Below are 20,119 nucleotides of genomic sequence, written 5' to 3'. Positions count from 1 at the left end.
GGCATTTAGTAATTCTTTCTACAAATGTTTATTGTGTTCCATATGCCAGACACTGGTAGTTTGAGGGGAAGACAAAGACAAGAAAATATTTCTTTAATTTTTGTTTGTTTGTCCCTCCAGGGTGATGGAGGCAGAAGGGAATGGAATGAAAAACAGAGAGAGGAGGGGTTGGCCTTGGCAAGTAGAGGGAGGCACCTGAAATATTGGGGTTAGAAGTAGGGACAGGTAGTGGTAAGTTGGAAATTTGAACAAAATACTGTATAGCTAACTTTTAAAACTATGGTCTCTCTTTTGTATGAAACAAAAACTGGGATATGGAGAATTGGAAAGGGAAGCAGTTGATGATGAAACAGTTTTGATTGATGGGGCCAGTTTTGTCATGAGAAATTAATTAAAGCAAGTTTGTCACTTGGAGAATGGTCACATCTCCTGAATTATAAACTGAATTCATAATTTACTTCATTATATTTTCATCCTAGAAAGCTTCCTTCCTATCACTTGTAGCCTTTTGAAGTCTCTAGATTTATTATGTAATAATCTCAGGAGAGGCATTTAAGATTCTGTGTAATAATTGTTTTGAACTGTAAGAATTCATAGATAAAATTTGCAGAATGCTGGCAAAAGGATAACGAGCAAAGGAAGAAATAAAGAGGAATGAAAGGAGTAGAATTTAGTTTCAAAATATTGTTTACCTTGAATATGAAAAGCAGATAACTTTACATATTGAGGAGTGCAGCATTACCTATTACTGTGTTAGAGTCACTGAGCCAGCTGGCATGAGACATTTCATTGCATGACACCAAATTTGATATCTTAATCCCTAAACTGATGAGTCCTCCTAAATCTGAAATAATTTTGATTCTTTGTAAGAAGAGTTTTATGTACTTGTAGAGTACATTAAGAGTTTTACTGATTATTAGACTACTACTATAAACTGGAAATGTGTATTTTATAAATGTTAAGCATTTAATATAAAATCTCAATACCCTCTGAGAGAATCCCTAACCAAAATAGCCCAAATCCTACCATAAAGGATGTGATGAATGTGGTTGTTTACATGAATCCGTTTTGGATATTTGGGGAATAATTGCTTTTCCCCCCACGATGATGTAACAAAGCTGTCAACGTTACAAGGAATGTTACTTAAGATTATCCCTGCCACCTTTTTCTTCCTCCGTAGGCGCCTAACCAAGGAAAATGTGAAGCCTTCTGGAAGACAAATTGGGAAGTTGAGCCACAGCAATCCAACCATTTTGTTTGATTATGTATGTTTTGAGGTTAATATTATTTTAAGGGATTTTTCTTTCTGTTGCCTTTAAATCAGTGCAAGTGGAAATAGAATGACGTTAGAAAATGAAACATTGTAAGGTTATGCTAAAAACAAAATTACTACACAATATATTTAACACATTGATCTATTTTTCTATTAATAGTAATATGTAACAGTGCTACTATTATAGGCAATATAATAGTTATTTTGTATATATAATGTTATTTTGTATACCACATTTTGATTTCTGGAGGTATTACTTGATGTTAGCTTTTAGAAACATTCAAATAACATTTCATTGTGATTTATATGTAATACTATCACTGCAATATTTATTTATTTATTTATTATTTATTTATTTATTTTTGAGATGAAGTCTTGCTCTGTTGCCCAGGCTGGAGTGCAGTGACCCGATCTTGGCTCACCGCAACCTCTGCCTCCTGGGTTCAAGCGATTCTCCTGCCTCAGCCTTCCAAGTAGCTGGGATTACAGGCGCGTGCCACTGCACTTGGCTAATTTTTTGTATTTTTAGTAGAGATGTGGTTTCACCATGTTGGCCAGGCTGATCTTGAACTCCTGACCTCAGGTAATCCATCCGCCTCGGCCTCCCAAAGTGCTAGGATTATAGGCGTGAGCCGCCACACCTGGCCAATATTTGGAGATATCTAAAACATATGAGAGAGACTAGACTCTTTCATTCCAAAATTCAGCTTTAGGCCTGGAATTATTTCCTTTTTAAATTAATATTTTTAAGATGCAAGGGGTACATGTGCAGGTTTATTACATGGATGTATTGCATAATGCTGAGGTTTGGGTTTCTATCGAACTCCTCACCCAAATAGTGAGCACAGTACCCAATAGGTAGTTTTTCAAACCTTGCCACACCCCACTTAACTTTTAGAGTCCCCAGTGTCTTTCTATCTTTATGTCTGTGTGTACCCATAGTAAAATTTCAGGATACAAAATCAACATACAAAAATCAGTAGCATTTCTATGTACCAATAATGTTCAAGCTGAAAACCAAATCAAGAGCACAATCCCATTTACAATAGCCACAAAAAAAGTACCAAGAGATACATCTAACCAAGGAGGTGAAAGATTTCTACTAGAACTATAAAACACTGATGAAAGAAATCATAGATGATACAAGCAAATGGAAAGACATTCCATGCTCTTGGATAGGAAGAATCAATATAGTTAAAATGTCCATACCACCCAAAGGAATCTACAGTTTCATTGCCGTTCCAGTCAGATTACCACTGTCATTTTTTATAGAATTGGAATTATTTTCTAACTGAAAAATGTAGCCTAAGAAAATATTCTTTAAGGCAGTGATAAAATAGTAATTTCTATATAAATATGAAATATTTATATAGAAACCACTTTATTTAAATATTTATATAGGAAACCACTTTAATTATAAGCATTATTTCTTTTGAAAAATAGAAAGTGTAGCCATTAGTTGGCACAGTAGAAATCCTTTGATCAGTTAATGCCTTCTATTGTTTGTTGCTGTTTTCCAGATCTTGTCACAAATACAGAAGTATGATAACTTAATAACACCTGTAGTAGATTCATTGAAATACCTCACTTCGTTGAATTATGATGTCTTGGCCTGTATCCTTTCAAGTGAAGTAATATGTAGATTTCATATTTAATAGATCATGTGGTAAATGTTTTATTTTCATTCTGTTTTCCTTTAGTAACCATCTGAGGTTGATTCAGGTGGCTGATCTGAAGTTTGGTCAGTCAGTTGTGTGTGTGTGTTTGTGTGTGAGAGAGAGAGAGAGAGAGAGAGAGAGTGTGTGTGTGTGTGTGTGTGTGTGTGTGTCTTTGTATTGTATAAAGGGAGGCATATTAGGCTTACCAACCTTTTTTTTTTTTTTGTGAGACAGACTTTTGCTCTGTCACCCAGGCTGGAATGCAGTGGCACTGTCTCGGCTCATTGCAACCTCCGCCTCCTGGGTTCAAGCGAGTCTCTTGCCTCAGCTTCCCAAGTAGCTGGGATTACAGGCGTGTGCTACCACACCTGGCTAATTTCCTTGTTTTTAGTGGAGGTGGGATTTCACTGGGTTGGCCAGGGTGATCTTGAATTCCTGACGTCAAGTGATCCACCCACCTTGGCCTCCCAAAGTGCTGGGATTACAGGCATGAGCCACTGCACCCAGCTGGCTTACCAAACATCTTGATATTGATGGAATCTGTCTTGATTGCTGAAAGGTGGAAAGGAGGCTAAAGAAGAAATGTTGGTACTACAGTAAGTGTACTTTTCAATAATTAGTTTTAGCAACATCCCTGGTCTTGGAAAAAAAGAAAAATAATTTGTAATGCCCAACAATTTTGCCCCTATGATGTGGCATATTTATGTTTTAAGGGTCTTTATTAGAGATGTAATGACTTAGTTTTTTCTTAATATATGAAAGATTGTATCATTGAAGCTTTAGCTAATCCAGAAAAGGAAAGAATGAAACATGATGACACAACCATCTCAAGCTGGCTTCAGAGTAAGTATTTTTATTTTTCCAAAGATGAAATTGCTATCTGTGGTAACTGCCATGTCATGTATTTTATTACCTATGCTTAGAGACTTTTAGAAGCCTATTTGTTAAGAGTTGTTGAGAATATCTAGCTACTGAGTTTGTTCTACAGAGCCCTTGGCTATATAAGGAGGTTGATATGGTACTTATTTATTTTCCTGACTTAAGAGACCGTTATTGACTGTGATAGAATTTGGGTAAGCATTACTGGGGAGGTGAAATCTCCTTCTTTTTATTTTATTTTTTTGAGATGGAGTCTCGCTCTGTCATCTAGGCAGGAGTGCAGTGGCGTGATCTTGACTCACTGCAGCCTCCGCCTCCCAGGTTCTAGCAATTCTCCTGCCTCAGCCTCCCGAGTAGCTGGGATTACAGGCACGCGCCGCCACGCCCAGCTAATTTTTGTGTTTTCGTTAGAGGCAGGGTTTCACCATGTTGGCCAGGCTGGTCTTGAACTCCTGACCTCAAGTGATCCGCCTGCCTTGGCCTCCCAAAGTGCTGGGATTACAGGCATGAGCCACCATGCCTAGCCAAAAATCTCCTTTTTAACTAACATTATTTCATAGGAGTTGATCGTAAGGGATCTAGTCTCATTTCTTCCCATTCCATCCTGAGGTTCCAGTCATCTTAAAAGAACAAAAACTTGACTTAGTTTAACCAAAAAAACTAACCATATTTCTTTTTAATTCTTGTACCTTTGGTTTCTAGCAGCCAGTTCCTTTTCTTTCAACTTATTGTATCTGATAGCGGAATCTTGCAGTGGCTCCCCATTGTCCTTTAAAGTCTGAAATGTTTAATAAGTCATACAAGTAAGTTCTTTTGAAATCAGGTCCTTTTGCACTGTTCTAGCCTCATCTTTTCCCTGCTTCCCAATATTCTAGATTCCATTAATACTGAACTTCTTGTACTTTCCATGAACTTTTGCCCATTATTCACTTGACTTGGAATACCCTTCATGGCCCACTCCATGTTCTGTTTATTCATTAGATTTCAGCTTAGAGGTCACTTCCTCTGGAAAGCTTTTTCTGTTAATGCTCCCACCCAAAAGTCTGAATTGGGCGCTCCTCTTTTATATTCCCATGGAGCCTTTTGCTCATCATAGTTATTTGTTTACTTTTCTGTATCTTCCACTAGACTCAACTCCTTGAGGGCAGGACTTGTGTTTTGTCCAATATCATTTAGGTGCTTAGCAAATAGTTGTGGAATAGGCTGCAGAGCACTTGACTTTACTTGAATCTCCTACTCTTGTATTGGCTGGAGTCTCCTCCCTATTCATGGTATGATAAGGACCATTGGTTAAAGTTGGTCTCTTGTCTGCTTCTAGGTCTGGTAATACTTTATTTTCTTGCATCTCCACAACTAGTAGCATGTTCCAAGATAAAAAGAGATTTTTTTTTTTTCTTGATTCACATTCGGGGGCTGGCGTTTTGTAATTTATTCAAGTTTACTGAGTGATCTGCAAGATTTTGTTATATCTTAGTTTCACAAACTCTGGAATCAGGCTGCAAAGATTTGACTTACTGCTCTACTTTGTACTATGTGACCATGAGCAAGTTACATGACATATCTGTTCTGAATTTGCCTTATCTATAGGTTATACCAACCTAGGATAATAGTTGCAAGGATTAAATGAGATAATCATTATAAAGTGCTTGGTACAGTGCTTGACATATGTATGCTCAATAAATATTGGTTATTGTTATTATTATGAAACTCCATTCAACAGCATCAGCAATACAATTATTGCTACCTCATTTTGTTTTAGAGGTTTAGTTGAAATGATACTTGTGCATTTTGTTTTATGAGTTGTTTTTACTCTTTTTTTATTTTATATAGGTCTGGCTAGTTTCTGTGGTGCAGTTTTTCGTAAATATCCAATTGATCTTGCTGGTCTTCTTCAGTATGTTGCCAATCAGCTAAAGGCGGGCAAAAGGTATTCATAGCAAATTATATATAACGAAATTCAATAGAGTACTTCTGGTGGTTTGGGGTTATTGAGACTCCTGTTATCCCGAAAGACTACTTACTTGTTGGTTGTAGGCTCAAGTAGAATAGTTGCTCACTTATTTACATGAAATTCTTTAGTTAAATGATAACTTAATACATAAATAGACACCTTTTTTCATGAATAAATGTACTATTTGGCTATATATGTTAATGCACTAAAAAGATACTTTCAGTTATTTGACTGCCTATTAGGCTTTTAAGTAAATGGCTAATATGATATATTGTATATCTTCATATAACAAAACATACTGCACTAGGTCAGTATGCAGTAATTGACCTGTATCACATTGAACATCTGGTAGGAACTTGTTTATCTTGAGGGTGTATATAATACCTTTAAAGCATAATTTTTGAATTTGAGTTTTAGAGATACGTAAGGTTTCCATACCTTTTGGACAATGTCCTTTTTTCTTTATAAATACTGAAGTTTATTTTTTTTTTGGGCCAATATCAGTGCTTAGAGTTTGAATTAGTATGTATGTTTATTAAACCTCATGAGAAGTAGACTGACTAGAATCAAAGAACCTGAATTGTTTTCAGAAGCTTTCTGGTAGAAAGCAAACAAACAAAAAATTAAAAGCTACTTGGTGTTCCAAACAAGTATTACCTAAGTAATTATTGACAGATTCTTATTTTGGCTTAGGGAAAACTTAAAAAAAATTTAAACTTATGATTTTATGGGCACATCCCTTATGCTCGTCTCTCTGCCATTTCTATATATTTTTATTCTTTGTCTGTAGGCCAGGAGAACATGCATCATTTTTTAATCTATAACTCAGCTTTCTGTACTGTGAATACAGTTTTTGTGACCATCTAATTAAAACATACTTTAAAGAAAAAATAAACTGTTTCATTGGTACTTATATACTAGTTTTCATGAGGGTTTTCTTTAAAAAAAAAACAACAAACAAAACTAAGGAAAGCAAGGCAAGTTGAGAGAACAAACAATAAGAATCTTAGAAAATGGTTCTTTCGTCTGTTAGCTTGTGTCTTGGGTATGTCTGACTTTATGTTTGGAAAAACATCTGTATGTTTTAGGAAAGAATGTTTTTACTTTGTTTAGATTAATTAAAGAAGATCTTAGAGGACATAAGGTATTATTTCCATTGGTAGTCCTAAACTTTGAAGATTAAAAAGCGTAACTGTTGGCACGTTACTGAAATGTGCTCTGGGCTGGCCACTAAATTGTCATCTTTGGCTCAGATACCACAACTTAGAATTTCTTTTTTTCCTTCCTTCCCTGCCTCGCTTCCAAGTGTATGTGACCATGCTACATCTTTGTCCCTGTTTAGGAAATGGATTATTTAGAAATGGCTCTATACCATCAAAAACATTTTGGCCATCCTGTATTGGAGGAGAAAAAATGCTATGAAGGACTTTATTGGGTCAACTGATAAAATGAAATATGAATGGTAGATTAAAGTATTGTATCAGCGTTAGATGTGCTAAAATTGATAACTGTGCTGTGGTTATTTAAGAGAATAGCTCTCTTAGGAAATTCAGTCTTAGAAATTTTGGGGTAAAAGGCCATGATGTAAATAATTTTCCCTCAAATGATTAAAAAATTGAGTGTGTGACTATGTATGTAGAGAGGGGCTCCAGAGAGGGAGAGAAAATGCAAATGATCAAGCAGGAGTAAAAATGTTACCAGGTGAAGTTGAGGTAAAGGATATATGGGTGAGCTTTGTACTGTTTTTATTTTTCCATCCTATCTGTAAATTTGAAATTATTTCCAAGTAAAAGTTAAAATAAACTTACGCACCAAGTATTTGTCATATAGTTCTAGGAATGCAGTTAAAAACTGCTTCAGCCCCTTCCCCCATATTTATATACAAATAATTTAGGGTTTCTCAGTATATTAATTACAATATATTGTTACTTTTATATTTGAAGTTCTAACTATAGACTGTTTCTTTTTTCTTTTTGAATAGTTTTGACCTGCTTATATTGAAAGAAGTGGTACAAAAAATGGCAGGAATAGAAATTACAGAGGAAATGACAATGGAGCAACTAGAGGCTATGACTGGTGGAGAGCAGCTAAAAGCTGAGGTAAGAATTGCTATTTTTGTTCATCAACTTTTAAAATTCATAATGTATGCATGGTCATAGTAAAGAATCCAAACAATATATAAGTTTATAAAACCAAATGTCAAAGCCATACATACCTTCCTTTCACAACCACCCCTAACCCCCTTTTGAAATTGAGATACAGTAATTACTTTAACTTTTTAAAAAAGCTGAAACAAAGTATAAAAGACAGTAAGTAATGCATCTGTAAGGAAAATAATTACCAAATAAGGCTGGGCGTGGTGGCTAACGCTTATAATCCCAACACTTCGGGAGGCTGAGGTGGGTGGATCACCTGAGGTCAGGAGTTCGAGACCAACCTGGCCAACATGGCAAAACCCTGCCTCTACTAAAAATACAAAAAATTAGCCAGGCGTAGTAGTGGGCGCCTGTAATCCCAGCTACTTGGGAGGCTGAGGCAGGAGAATTGCTTGAACCCAGGAGGCGGAGGTTGCAGTGAGCCAAGATCTCGCCATCGTACTCCATTCTGGGCAAGAAGAGTGAGACTCTGTCTCAAAAAATAATAAATAAATAAAATAATTACCAAATAATTACTACATCTTCTATGATCCTTGATATCCTCACTCCCTTAAGTCTTAGTTGCTCTGTTGAATCTGTGCCATACTGAATAATGAATAATCCTTTATGAGGGGACTGCAAGGTGGAAAATGGAAAATATGCAAAAATTTAAATTCAGTTGACATTTGTCTTTAAGCCAGTGACTGTAGTCAGTAATAGTCACTGAAATAAATTTGTGTAAGGGAAGGAATGTGGAATGTAGGAGTTTTTTATATTAAGGATTTTAACTCAACTTTTTTGTGTCTTTTTCAAATTAGCATGGGTTATGTACTGTACACTGGTAAATTTGTGTCTTCCCTTGTGCAGGGTGGTTATTTTGGTCAGATCAGAAACACTAAAAAATCCTCTCAGAGATTAAAGGATGCCCTATTGGACCATGATCTTGCCCTTCCTCTCTGTCTGCTTATGGCTCAGCAGAGAAATGGGGTAATCTTTCAGGAAGGTGGAGAGAAACATTTGAAACTTGTGGGAAAGCTCTATGACCAGGCAAGTTAAAGTGGCTTTTATGTTTATGTACATGTTTTTAATCCTGTAAAAGGAAGATAATGTGTTATAATTTGAAAAATGTCATTTTTGCACATCATGTGAATATGAGACATCCTAATGTGAAAGACATTCTGGAAATAGGGCCTATTTCTTTGTAAATTATGATATTTAAGAGATAGCTCCAAGAGATGTTATGTGTAAGGCTGTCGATTAATTAAATATTACATCGTTAAATTCCTGCAACTTCAAGTTGTTTGCATTTATATCTTTCCCGATCTCTGGAAATCTCAGTCATAACAGAATAGATGCTTGCTTGCCCACTTGTGCATGCTCACTCTCTTTTCCCTTTTTTTTTTTTTTTTGAGACAAAGCCTCACTCTGTTACCCAGGCTAGAGTGCAGTGCATGATCTCAGCTCACTGTAGCCTTGGCCTCCCTGGCTCAAGTGATCAGTCTACCTCAGCCTCCCGAGTAGCTGGGGATTATAGGCATGCACCACCACACCTGGCTAATTTTTAGATTTTTTTTTTGTAGTCGGGCCTCTGCCATGTTGCCCAGGCTGGGTTGCTATCTCTCTTTTTCTTTGTGTTACAGTTGATGATAGTTAAACACATTTTGTGGGCTAATCTTAGGTTTTGGTACTTAATATTTATGAATATATTCTGTAAATAAAGTTTTCTTCTTTTAAGGGCAAAGGAATTGACTTCTGTTTGCCTATGGTTATTATTTTATTTGATTTAGGTAAATATATTCCACTAAAAGTGATGAACAACAGCTTGACATTTAAGAGACCTAGTTGGCTAGTAAAACCTTGGATTAGTCAACCTGTCAGGGCCTTGGCATCTTTTTTTGTAATATGGTCATGTGATTATACTTGTAGATGGTCTCTAAAGTCCTTTTAAGTTATAAAATTTGGATTCTTAATTGTTAAAATATTCCTAAAATGACTTCTTAATCACTTTGGAAAATATGTTGATTTTGTCTTATTTTTTAAATTTAGTGTCATGATACCCTGGTGCAGTTTGGTGGGTTTTTAGCATCTAATCTGAGCACAGAAGATTATATAAAGCGAGTGCCTTCAATTGATGTACTCTGTAATGAATTTCATACACCCCATGATGCAGCATTTTTCCTGTCTAGGCCAATGTATGCCCATCATATTTCGGTAAGTACAAGTGTCTTTGCTGCCGCTCAAGAGCGATCCAAATTATTTCTTAACGGTTTTATCTGTAAGTACATTTCACTACAGATTTTGGGGAACGGTCTTGGCCCTTAAACTAGGATCCCTTCTTTGTTTCCAATAGGGGTACAAAGCTGTGTGGTAGAGGTATACAAAAAAGGTGATGAGAAATTTGGAGTCTAATTGATCATTTAATCAAACATCTGCTGTTAGTGTTTACATATCAACTGCTACAGTCTCCCACTTCTTTCCTAACTAACTGCTGCTTGATTTAATTATCACTGTATTAGCACTATGCAGAAATTCCTGTGTTATGTATACACTCTGAAGGGAAAAAGACAATAAGGGAGTGGTGTTAGGCTGCTTCTTCCCCTTTAGATCCTCTCAATCCAGAGAATTGTATGCCGTCTTTGTGTAATGTCTTACTGTTGTCACACCCCATGGTAGATCAGTCTCAGCTGTGCAAGAGGGTACCTGATTTCTTGACAGACAGAGGTGGGAGAATTTCTTCATCTTAGGAATTCTGACCTGCCCTGTGCTAAGTGAACACACTAATCAGCAATATGGAATCCTAGCAAACAGGAACACCTGGTTGTCTGAGGTTGGCTGAACTTTGCCAGCTCAGAAAATGGAGCAGGTCATTCAAGCTACCTTTTCTCTCTTACTTGTGTAAAATGTTATCTTTGTCTTTTAAGAGATACAAAAACCTAAACAAAGAAATGGCATTTCCCTCTCAGGCTTGGAAGAAAACAGAAAACTAAATGGAAGTGGCTGTATAGCCAAGTCAGATATAAGTCTTTTATCTGTAGGCAACATGCCACTCTTTGGAAAAGGGGTTTCCCAGCAACCTTGGGGTTGCGCTGGATGGGCATCCAAGCTGTCCTGGGGATCCTTGCTTTTGCTTCTTGAGTGAAAGCCTCTGTTGAAGAGCCTTCGTCGAGAGAGTGAAAATGTGTATTAGGTGACTGCTATGTCCCCTCTATAAATTGACTATCAGCAGGCTCTCTTGAGGATAATTCAGCCAAATGCTGCCCAGATTTTTTTTTTTTTTTTTGAGATGGAGTCTCGCTCTGTCTCTCAGGCTGGAGTGCAGTGGTGCAATCTCAGCTCACTGCAACTTCCATCTCCTGGGTTCAAGCAATACTCCTATCCCAGGCTCCCAAGTAGCTGGGATTACAGGTGCCCACCACCACACCCAGCTAATTTTTGTATTTTTAGAAGAGATGAGGTTTCACCATGTTGGCCAGGCTGGTCTCAAACTCCTGACCTCAGGTGATCCGCCTGCCTTGGCCTCTCAAAGTGCTGGCATTATAGGCATGAGCCACTGTGCCTGGCCTGCTCAGATTCTTGAGATGAGATTTTTGAACAATAGTGAGAAGTACAGCAATAATTGTGGATATCAGTTCTATTCCATAAGTCCAGTTCCCCAGGCAATTTGAAATGTAGAACTGTTATGTCTCTTCATTTGATTGAAGGTATGAACTTGAAGTGGGAGTTAAACTGACTTTAGACAAGGACATATTCATCCTAGGTAAATATGAAGTATAGCCTTATTTTCTGACCAAGCCTATTTTTCTAACTAGATAGCGACTATGGGGTTCCTAGCAATAGAAATCACAGATTCAGACCCAGAGAACTGGGGAGATTGGCGGTATCATGTAACCCTCTCATACCTATAAACTAATTTTTAGTTTCAATTGTAGAGGTTGTGGTCCACCTTGAGACACAGGTCTGAAAGATAGGCTTTTACCTAGTTCATATTCTAGATCTTGCCCAGAACAGGTAATTAGGCTGTCTTTTATGCAGATAATGTCAGCCCTATTTTATCCCGTTTTGTTAGAACCTTAGCAGAAGTCATTCTGCTCATCTAGATTCATATTAGTTACCTTCAATAAGACCTGTCCTCTAAATTAAAAAACACTCTCTGTTTTCCCAACTGCTATTCCCTCAGGTTTCTGATGCAATTGGGGCTCCTTTTTCATAACTAATGTTCTTCGTAACTTTGTCACTTATGTGGTCTCAGTGGTTGTCAGCATGCTCTCTAAAATGGGGATAACAGAGCATAAATCTTCCCACTTCTAGAACAATTGTAAAATTCTAGAACAATTGTAAAATTGAGCACTCAGGAAGGAAGGCAGGTAACTGAGCTGTAAGGAACTGAGACTCTTTTGCGTATCACAGTGTAGAACTGGAAGCAGAACCTTTGATCATCTCGTTTTGGGTTATGTGTTTAGCACAAATAGAATGATTTAAGTGATTTTCTAACGTAAAGAAGTAACTAGTTTTAGGACTTCCTTTGGGTTCATATTAAGGGTGATACCTAACCTAAACAAAATTTTCTGGATGAGAGCTCTTTCATCCTAAAGAGACTGAAGGATGTGAAACAATAGCAGCAACTCTGTGTTATCTTCATATATATGTGTGTGTGTGTGTGTGTGTGTGTGTGTGTGTGTTCATGTATAATATATATGTTATCTTCATATATATAGAATATATATATGTTTTTGTTTGTGTGTATATATATATATGTATAATATATTTGGCATACACATATCTCTGCAGCACCTCCCATTGTACTAACAATTTTTTTTCCTCATACAATTAAGAATATGGCATTCCTCTGTTTTTTTCCCCCAAATTAGGATAAACCAGTCAAACGAAAGAAGCTGCAGCATCAGTTCTCACATGCTTTAAACTTCAATATACCACAGCTTTTCACAGAAAAATTTATTTGGCTTAGCAGTAGAGTAACCAGTTGGTCCTGGTTTGCCTGGGATGTTCCCAGTTTTAGCACTGAAGTCTTAAATCCTCAGAAATCCCTGAATCCCCAGCAAACCCTGACAATTGGTCACCCTACTTAGCAGTCTTAAAACAAATTTCTCATAACTTTTCTTAGTGTTGATCCAGCTTTTTATTTTATTTTATTTTTTATTTTTTGAGATAGTCTCCTTCTGTCATCCAGTCTGGAGTGAAGGGGCATGATCTCAGCTCACTGCAACTTCCGCCTCCGGGGTTCAAGTGATCCTCTCACCTCAGCCTCCCAAGTAGCTGGGATTACAGGCATGCGCCACCACGCCCGGCTAATTTTTTGTAGAGATGGGGTTTTGCCATGCTGGTCAGGCTGGTCTCGAATTCCTGATCTCAAGTGATCTGCCCGCCTTGGCCTCTTGATCCGGGTTTTTAATTGATGAATTTTAACAGTTGGTAGGGTCTGCATGTAGTGATACTACATTCTGTCCTAGTTGGCTGTTACTAGTTCCATTCTTCCTCTTTTCTCATGTTAAGACCTTCTATTTGTTCCCTTGAATATCTCAAAAGCAGGACTGGAAACCCTACATGTTCAATCCCTGATACAGCAGCAAGAGGGAGTAGGGTGGGGGAATGAAAGAGGGGGACATGCATATACCCTGTTCACTTTACTCAACAGGTCAGATTAGATAAGAACCCTCTGAGAATCTCCTAGTTGGCACACAGTACTGAAGACTGGAATAGCTTCCAGAGATGATTTATCTTAAAATAAACGTTGTTCGTAAGAAACTAGAATTTCTACAACAGTTTTGAGATTGGTCATCTTTTGAGTCTTTAGGAGGGAATATAGATTTTTATACCATGAAAGTCAAAGCTATAAATTATGTTGTGTGTGTATGTATGTATGTATTTTTACTTTTTATCTACAGTCAAAGTATGATGAACTTAAAAAATCAGAAAAGGGAAGTAAACAGCAACATAAAGTTCATAAGTACATTACATCATGTGAGATGGTGATGGCACCTGTCCATGAAGCAGTGGTCTCCTTACATGTTTCCAAAGTCTGGGATGACATCAGCCCTCAATTCTATGCTACATTCTGGTCATTGACAATGTATGACCTTGCAGTTCCACACACCAGCTATGAACGAGAAGTCAATAAACTTAAAGTCCAGATGAAAGCAATTGATGACAATCAGGAAATGGTGGGTTTTTGTTCTGGTAGTTCAAGTGCAATAACTTTATGGTATTCAATGTTACCTATATTTTGAAATTGTTTTAGCTCTGGTTCCTTAAAACAGTGATCTTGTTGCTATATAATGTTTTCTTAAATGGGGTTTAATAGTTACTTCTGAGTGGAGGGCCAGGAGATTGGTGACTAGGTGGAGGTTATGATTAATCAAAAATTATTTGAGTGTCCTTTTCTACTGACGGCTATGCTAGTAACTTAAAGTGATTCATGTGACTCTAATAGCAAGAGCAGTAGTTCTCAAGAGGAGAGTTCTTTAGGAGAAGACTATTGAAAAGCTGAGTCTTGAAATGGACAGGCCTTGAAGATAGATTAGGTTTGGAAATATGGAAGCAGATAGGGAGGTCACCATAGGGTTCCAGCAAAGACAGGAAGTAGATTGAGGTTTAGGGAGACCACTTTTACTGATTCACTTTCATGTAGTGAATGTACTTAGTGATGCATATGAATAGTTATGATGGGGCCAGATTATGTAGGAATTGGAAGTCAGGGAGAAAAGTAGACATGGTAAAATTGAGAGCTATTTTAGATTCCTGAGCAGGAGAGTAATGTAAAAAATGATACTTAAAAAAAGATTACTCATGACAGCAGTATGAAAGATGCTTTTTGACTAGCATTAGGCTAAAGACCAGCTAGGTGGCTTTTTAGGCAATCTATTGTGAGAGCATAGACTGATGGAGGTAGTGGCAGTGTACAAGGCTTGTAAACCAGTGTTGGTATAAAGGAGAGGGAAGAGTCAAAGATGACACCATGCCTGAGACTAATAGTGTCAGTGTTGCAAATGTAGCCTGTTCTGATGGTGTATGAAGATGCCATGACAGTGTTACGAGTGTGTTGAATGGAGATAAAAGTAGCACATTCAAGTGGACCTATATTCATGTTAAAGTAGTTATAAACTATCAGCCTTTGTCTCTTTAAACTTTTCAATTAAAAGAAGAAAGGTAATGTGCATATAGTTAGAAAAGTGTCTAATTTGTTCTTTGTAGCCCCCAAATAAAAAGAAAAAAGAGAAGGAGCGCTGTACTGCCCTTCAGGACAAGCTTCTTGAAGAAGAAAAGAAACAGATGGAACATGTACAGAGAGTTCTACAGAGATTGAAACTGGAAAAGGACAACTGGCTTTTAGCAAGTAAGTTGTTGGAATTGTTATGTTCCTGATGCTGGCAAATTACAGAAAACAAAACATTATAACTTTAGAGGTGTTAAAGTGTATTATGTTTGCATTTCAACTCAGTGTTTCCTATCCCATTCTTTGGTTATTTGTTAATGCAGAATCAACTTCATGTTCACTGGAGGAACTGATACAGTTTGCTGGTGAAGTTAATTAACTTTTAACTACATATTGGCAGCTTGTCATTCACCTTTTCTGTATAAAACATATTTCTGGAGAAATCATAGATAGAAAAAAAAGTCCACATAGTAAAAATGATAATCGTGACCAGGCATGACATTTGGTTACAAACTATAAATAGTTTGTGGTTTATAGTATTCTCTACACTAAAGGTAATATGTTGTCATGTTTGGTGGCTTTGAGGCACTTGGGGAAGAAGTTTACCACATAATATATTCTTCCTTTATTTTTAGAATCTACCAAAAATGAGACCATCACAAAATTTCTACAGCTGTGTATATTTCCTCGATGTATTTTTTCAGCAATTGATGCTGTTTACTGTGCTCGTTTTGTTGAATTGGTACATCAACAGAAAACTCCAAATTTTTCCACACTTCTTTGCTATGATCGAGTAAGTTTTTATTGCAACCTTTAAAAAGTTCTCACACAAAGATAGCTAACATTATAATTTATAGAGGTATTATTGTGTGTTTGGTTAAAAAACATGAAGTCAAGAACCAAGTGTCTGAACTTGAATCCTAGCTCTACTACTTTCTAGCTATATGATCTTTGGCAAGTTATTTAACCTCTCTGTGCCTATTTTCTTATCTGTAAAGCATAAGTACCTGCTTCATAAGATTGTTGTGAGGATTAAATGAATCACTACACATAAAAAGTACCTAATATGTAATAGGCACTCAAGGTTAAACTATTAACTAAGTATTTGAGTTTACGTGTTGTATCATAATAGGTAGAACTCTCTTCTCCATTCTTAACCTTCACTTCTCAAAAAAAAAAAAAAAAAAAAGACAAAAAAGTTTACACCTTCCCATACATACAGTAGCAGGGAAGCTTTTCAGTATGGTCATATTCACATTTTGCATTTAGCTTTTTTCTTATTACTACATTTTGTGGTTTAAAAACATAATGTGGCCGAGTGCGGTGGCTCATGCCTGTAATCCCAGTACTTTGGGAGGCCGAGGCGGGTGGATCACGAGGTCAGGAGATCGAGACCATCCTGGCTAACATGGTGAAACCCCGTCTCTACTAAAAAAAAATACAAAAAAATTAGCCGGGTGTGGTGGCGGGTGCCTGTAGTCCCAGCTACTCAGGAGGCTGAGGCAGGAGAATGGCGTGAACCCGAGAGGCAGAGCTTGCAGTGAGCCGAGATTGCACCACGGCACTCCAGCCTGGGTGACAGAGTAAGACTCTGTCTCAAAAGAAAACAAAAAACATAATGTATGTTCCAGTATGTCAGCTGCCTATTTTTAATTTCTATCAGCATTTCCTCTGCTTACTCTCCCCGTAAACCCAGTAATATGTATGACTAAGTGGTTAAGAAACTATTATGTAATAATAAAAAAAAACTATTATGTAATAATAATGATAATTTTTTTTTTCTTGTCACTGTAAATCAGCTTTCTTTATAAAAGTTCTTGTTTTGGGTGGTGGTTTTATGAATGCACTATTTCCCCACAAAAGCCAAAATCTCCAAAGTTCTCTGCAGTATCCTTATATAAAGGGAATATACATTTTGAGTAAGCTTACCTGTTTATTATGACTTGCTGTAAGAGATTCTAATATTTTTAACTGATTTTGACCTTGATTTGTTTATATTTTTTAAACATTTTTTTCCTATAGGTTTTCTCTGACATAATTTACACAGTTGCAAGCTGTACTGAAAATGAAGCCAGTCGATACGGAAGGTTTCTTTGCTGCATGTTAGAGACTGTGACCAGGTGGCATAGTGATAGAGCCACATATGAAAAGGTATGATTAATAAAAACCCTTATATTTTACCCGTGTATATAATGACCACATCCATTAATATCTAGATAGTTGAGTTTTAAAAGAGAAGCTGAGTTTAAGATTCAGTTGTAAAACTGTGTTTATAAGCACAATTAATTCGTTATTAAAAAGTGCTGTATACTTTTTTATTCTATCTCAAACTGACATTCCAAATTAGTATCTTTGTATAAGTTGAACTTTTTGTGACTACTTATCCAAATACGCATGATGTTTTTACACGGAAACATTGATCTAGTCTACTTAAGTTTCAATTTCTGCTATTTTGTGGATAATAATTTTTCTTTAAAAGTGACAAACATTATTTCCTTAGGAATGTGGAAACTATCCAGGATTCCTTACCATATTACGGGCAACTGGATTTGATGGTGGAAATAAGGCTGATCAATTAGACTATGAAAATTTTCGACATGTTGTACATAAATGGCATTACAAACTAACCAAGGTAAAAAAAAATTGGATTTTTCAAAGGCAAATTTTTCTCTTTATACTTGTACTTTTATAATAATGGATCTGAAAATGTTTGTTGTAGGCATCGGTACATTGCCTTGAAACAGGCGAATATACTCACATCAGGAATATCTTGATTGTGCTAACAAAAATACTTCCTTGGTACCCAAAAGTTTTGAATCTGGGTCAAGCTTTGGAAAGAAGAGTACACAAAATCTGCCAAGAAGAAAAAGAGAAGAGGCCAGATCTATATGCATTGGCTATGGGGTAACAAAATTTTATTTTAATGTGATTTACAAGACTAGATGACAGAAGGATTCTGAAGACTTTAAAATGTTTTACAGTGTTGAAGTTTATCTTCTGCCTTCAGGAGATTATGGGAGATTATGCGATCATGTTCCCACAGGCTGGTGAGAGTTACCACTTCTGATTATCAACTTCCGGTCTATACTGGATGATAGTTTTTTAAAAGTCATATATGATATTTCTTGATTGGGAGGAAATATGATTTTCTCATCATAGTTAACAGATCTTCAAGAGTAAAAAAAAAAAGCCATCTTAGTTTAAGGATTAGTTTATAGTGAAATTGTAATTTTTAAGAAAGTTGGGCATTCTATAAAAACCTTCAAGAACTTATTAAAAATTGGTATTTTTTAATTCTCTAGAACCACATAGTAGAATGAATAACTTGCTAATTTTATTCTTGAAAACCTCATGTTTATGTTTTTTGATTTGTGTTTGTATATTTAAACACTTTGTGCGACTTTCAGCTACTCTGGGCAGTTGAAAAGTAGAAAGTCATACATGATACCTGAAAATGAGTTTCATCACAAAGACCCTCCTCCGAGGAATGCAGTTGCCAGTGTGCAAAATGGACCCGGTGGTGGGCCTTCTTCATCATCAATAGGAAGTGCATCTAAATCGGATGAAAGCAGTACTGAGGAGACTGGTATGCTTATTTGTAGAAACTTATAAGTAATATATTTTATTTCAACAAAGTGAAATGTTTTGTATCACAGAACGAGTACAATGCTGGCTTAGTATTACTTTTTATTCCCTAGATAGGAGTATATAAGCGTTAAGAAGTAATCAGCCTGCTGTTTCTTTCTAATTATTCTCTAGTCATTTTGCTCTGAAATCATAGCTTATTTACATTTAGGGGCTTGTTAAATAAAACCTTACTTTTATTTCAGATAAATCAAGGGAGAGATCTCAGTGTGGTGTGAAAGCTGTTAATAAAGCTTCTAGTACCACACCTAAAGGGAATTCAAGCAATGGAAATAGTGGCTCTAACAGGTAGGAACACTGTGCCATGTGTCATAATTCTAAATTCTTTTTGAAAATGATTTTTATGTATTTTTTTGAGATGGGGGGTCTTGCAATGTTGCCCAGGCTGGTCTCGAACTTCTGGCCTAAAGCGATCCGCCTGCCTTGGCTTTCCACACTGCTGGAATTAGAGGCGTGAGCCACTGCACCTGGCCCTCATAATTATAAATTCTTCTATGAGTCTTCATGAGTAGAAGGGGAGTGATTGTTGAGTAATGTGAAAAGCCATTTATGTTGGGCTTTGAAATTTTGTATGTACCCTATTTTGCTGATACGCTTTACATCCTAATTATGTTTTGTATAGTTATGCTTGTATAATGACTTTGTTTCTCCGGCTGGGATACTCAGGGGAATGTAGGTGTGAAGTTAAACAAATATTTTAGGATAGAGGGACTGCTGTGAACAATCTGAGTGAGGACAGACATAAGAAAAGCCTACACTAATTTAAGTAGTGATCCATCCAGCTAAGTAATGCATTTCCTGATAGTAGTTACCTTGGTTGGTTTGTGGGATATAGTTTTGGTTTTTACCGTTTATTCTCATAGGTTATAAATGTATGCCAAAAAAGAGCCTGACATTATTTTAATAATTCTTTTTTTATTTTTTTGAGACAGTGTCTCTTTCCATCACCCAGGCTGGAGTGCAGTGGCGTGATCTCAGCTCACTGCAACCTCTGCCTCCTGGGTTGAAGCGATTCTTGTGCCTCAGCCTCCCTAGTAGCTGGGATTACAAGCGTGTGCCACCACTCCCGGCTAATTTTTTTTGTGTTTTTAGTAGAGACAGGGTTTTGCCATGTTGACCAGGCTGGTCTCAAACTCCTGGCCTCACGTGATTTGCCTGCCTTGGCCTCCCAAAGTGCTGGATTATAGGTGTGAGCCACCACGCCCGGCTAATAATTCTTTTAAATCTGCAATTCATGAATTTGTTTATGATTTACTGGATAAAGAAATACTTCCTTTTTTTTGAGATGGAGTCTTGCTCTATCACCCAGGCTGGAGTGCAGTGGTGTGATTTTGGCTCACTGCAACCTCCGCCTCCCAGGTTCAAGCGATTCTCTTGCCTCAGCCTCCAGAGTAGCTGGGATTACAG

At 36.8% G+C, this 20,119-nt stretch overlaps 1 protein-coding gene across 23 annotated transcripts in view; it reads left to right on the top strand.

Annotated features, from left to right (window-relative positions):
* Positions 1 to 20,119, top strand: part of THOC2 (THO complex subunit 2) — a 132,794-nt gene that overhangs the window by 91,662 nt on the left and 21,013 nt on the right. For 12 of the 23 annotated variants that reach the window (XR_010139026.1, XR_010139025.1, XR_010139024.1 and 9 more), the window contains 16 exons: positions 1,181 to 1,277; positions 2,794 to 2,887; positions 3,694 to 3,774; positions 5,641 to 5,737; positions 7,743 to 7,860; positions 8,764 to 8,943; positions 9,943 to 10,107; positions 13,800 to 14,075; positions 15,106 to 15,247; positions 15,703 to 15,860; positions 17,090 to 17,218; positions 17,568 to 17,699; positions 17,787 to 17,971; positions 18,049 to 18,114; positions 18,475 to 18,653; positions 18,898 to 19,000. Coding sequence is in view for 19 of the 23 variants with exons in the window: in XM_054545026.1 (XP_054401001.1) it covers positions 1,181 to 1,277; positions 2,794 to 2,887; positions 3,694 to 3,774; positions 5,641 to 5,737; positions 7,743 to 7,860; positions 8,764 to 8,943; positions 9,943 to 10,107; positions 13,800 to 14,075; positions 15,106 to 15,247; positions 15,703 to 15,860; positions 17,090 to 17,218; positions 17,568 to 17,699; positions 17,787 to 17,971; positions 18,049 to 18,114; positions 18,475 to 18,653; positions 18,898 to 19,000 (2,202 nt within the window). In the remaining 4 variants the exon portion in view is untranslated. The remainder of the gene's footprint in view (positions 1 to 1,180; positions 1,278 to 2,793; positions 2,888 to 3,693; positions 3,775 to 5,640; positions 5,738 to 7,742; positions 7,861 to 8,763; positions 8,944 to 9,942; positions 10,108 to 13,799; positions 14,076 to 15,105; positions 15,248 to 15,702; positions 15,861 to 17,089; positions 17,219 to 17,567; positions 17,700 to 17,786; positions 17,972 to 18,048; positions 18,115 to 18,474; positions 18,654 to 18,897; positions 19,001 to 20,119) is intronic. The other 11 variants (XM_024240706.2, XM_024240701.2, XM_063721263.1 and 8 more) reach the window with 3 other exon arrangements.

Source organism: Pongo abelii, chromosome X (genome assembly GCF_028885655.2).
Source record: "Pongo abelii isolate AG06213 chromosome X, NHGRI_mPonAbe1-v2.0_pri, whole genome shotgun sequence".
NCBI lineage: Eukaryota > Metazoa > Chordata > Mammalia > Primates > Hominidae > Pongo > Pongo abelii.
The sequence above is the reverse complement of the archived record's forward strand: the minus strand, read 5'-3'. Positions and strand labels throughout refer to the sequence as shown.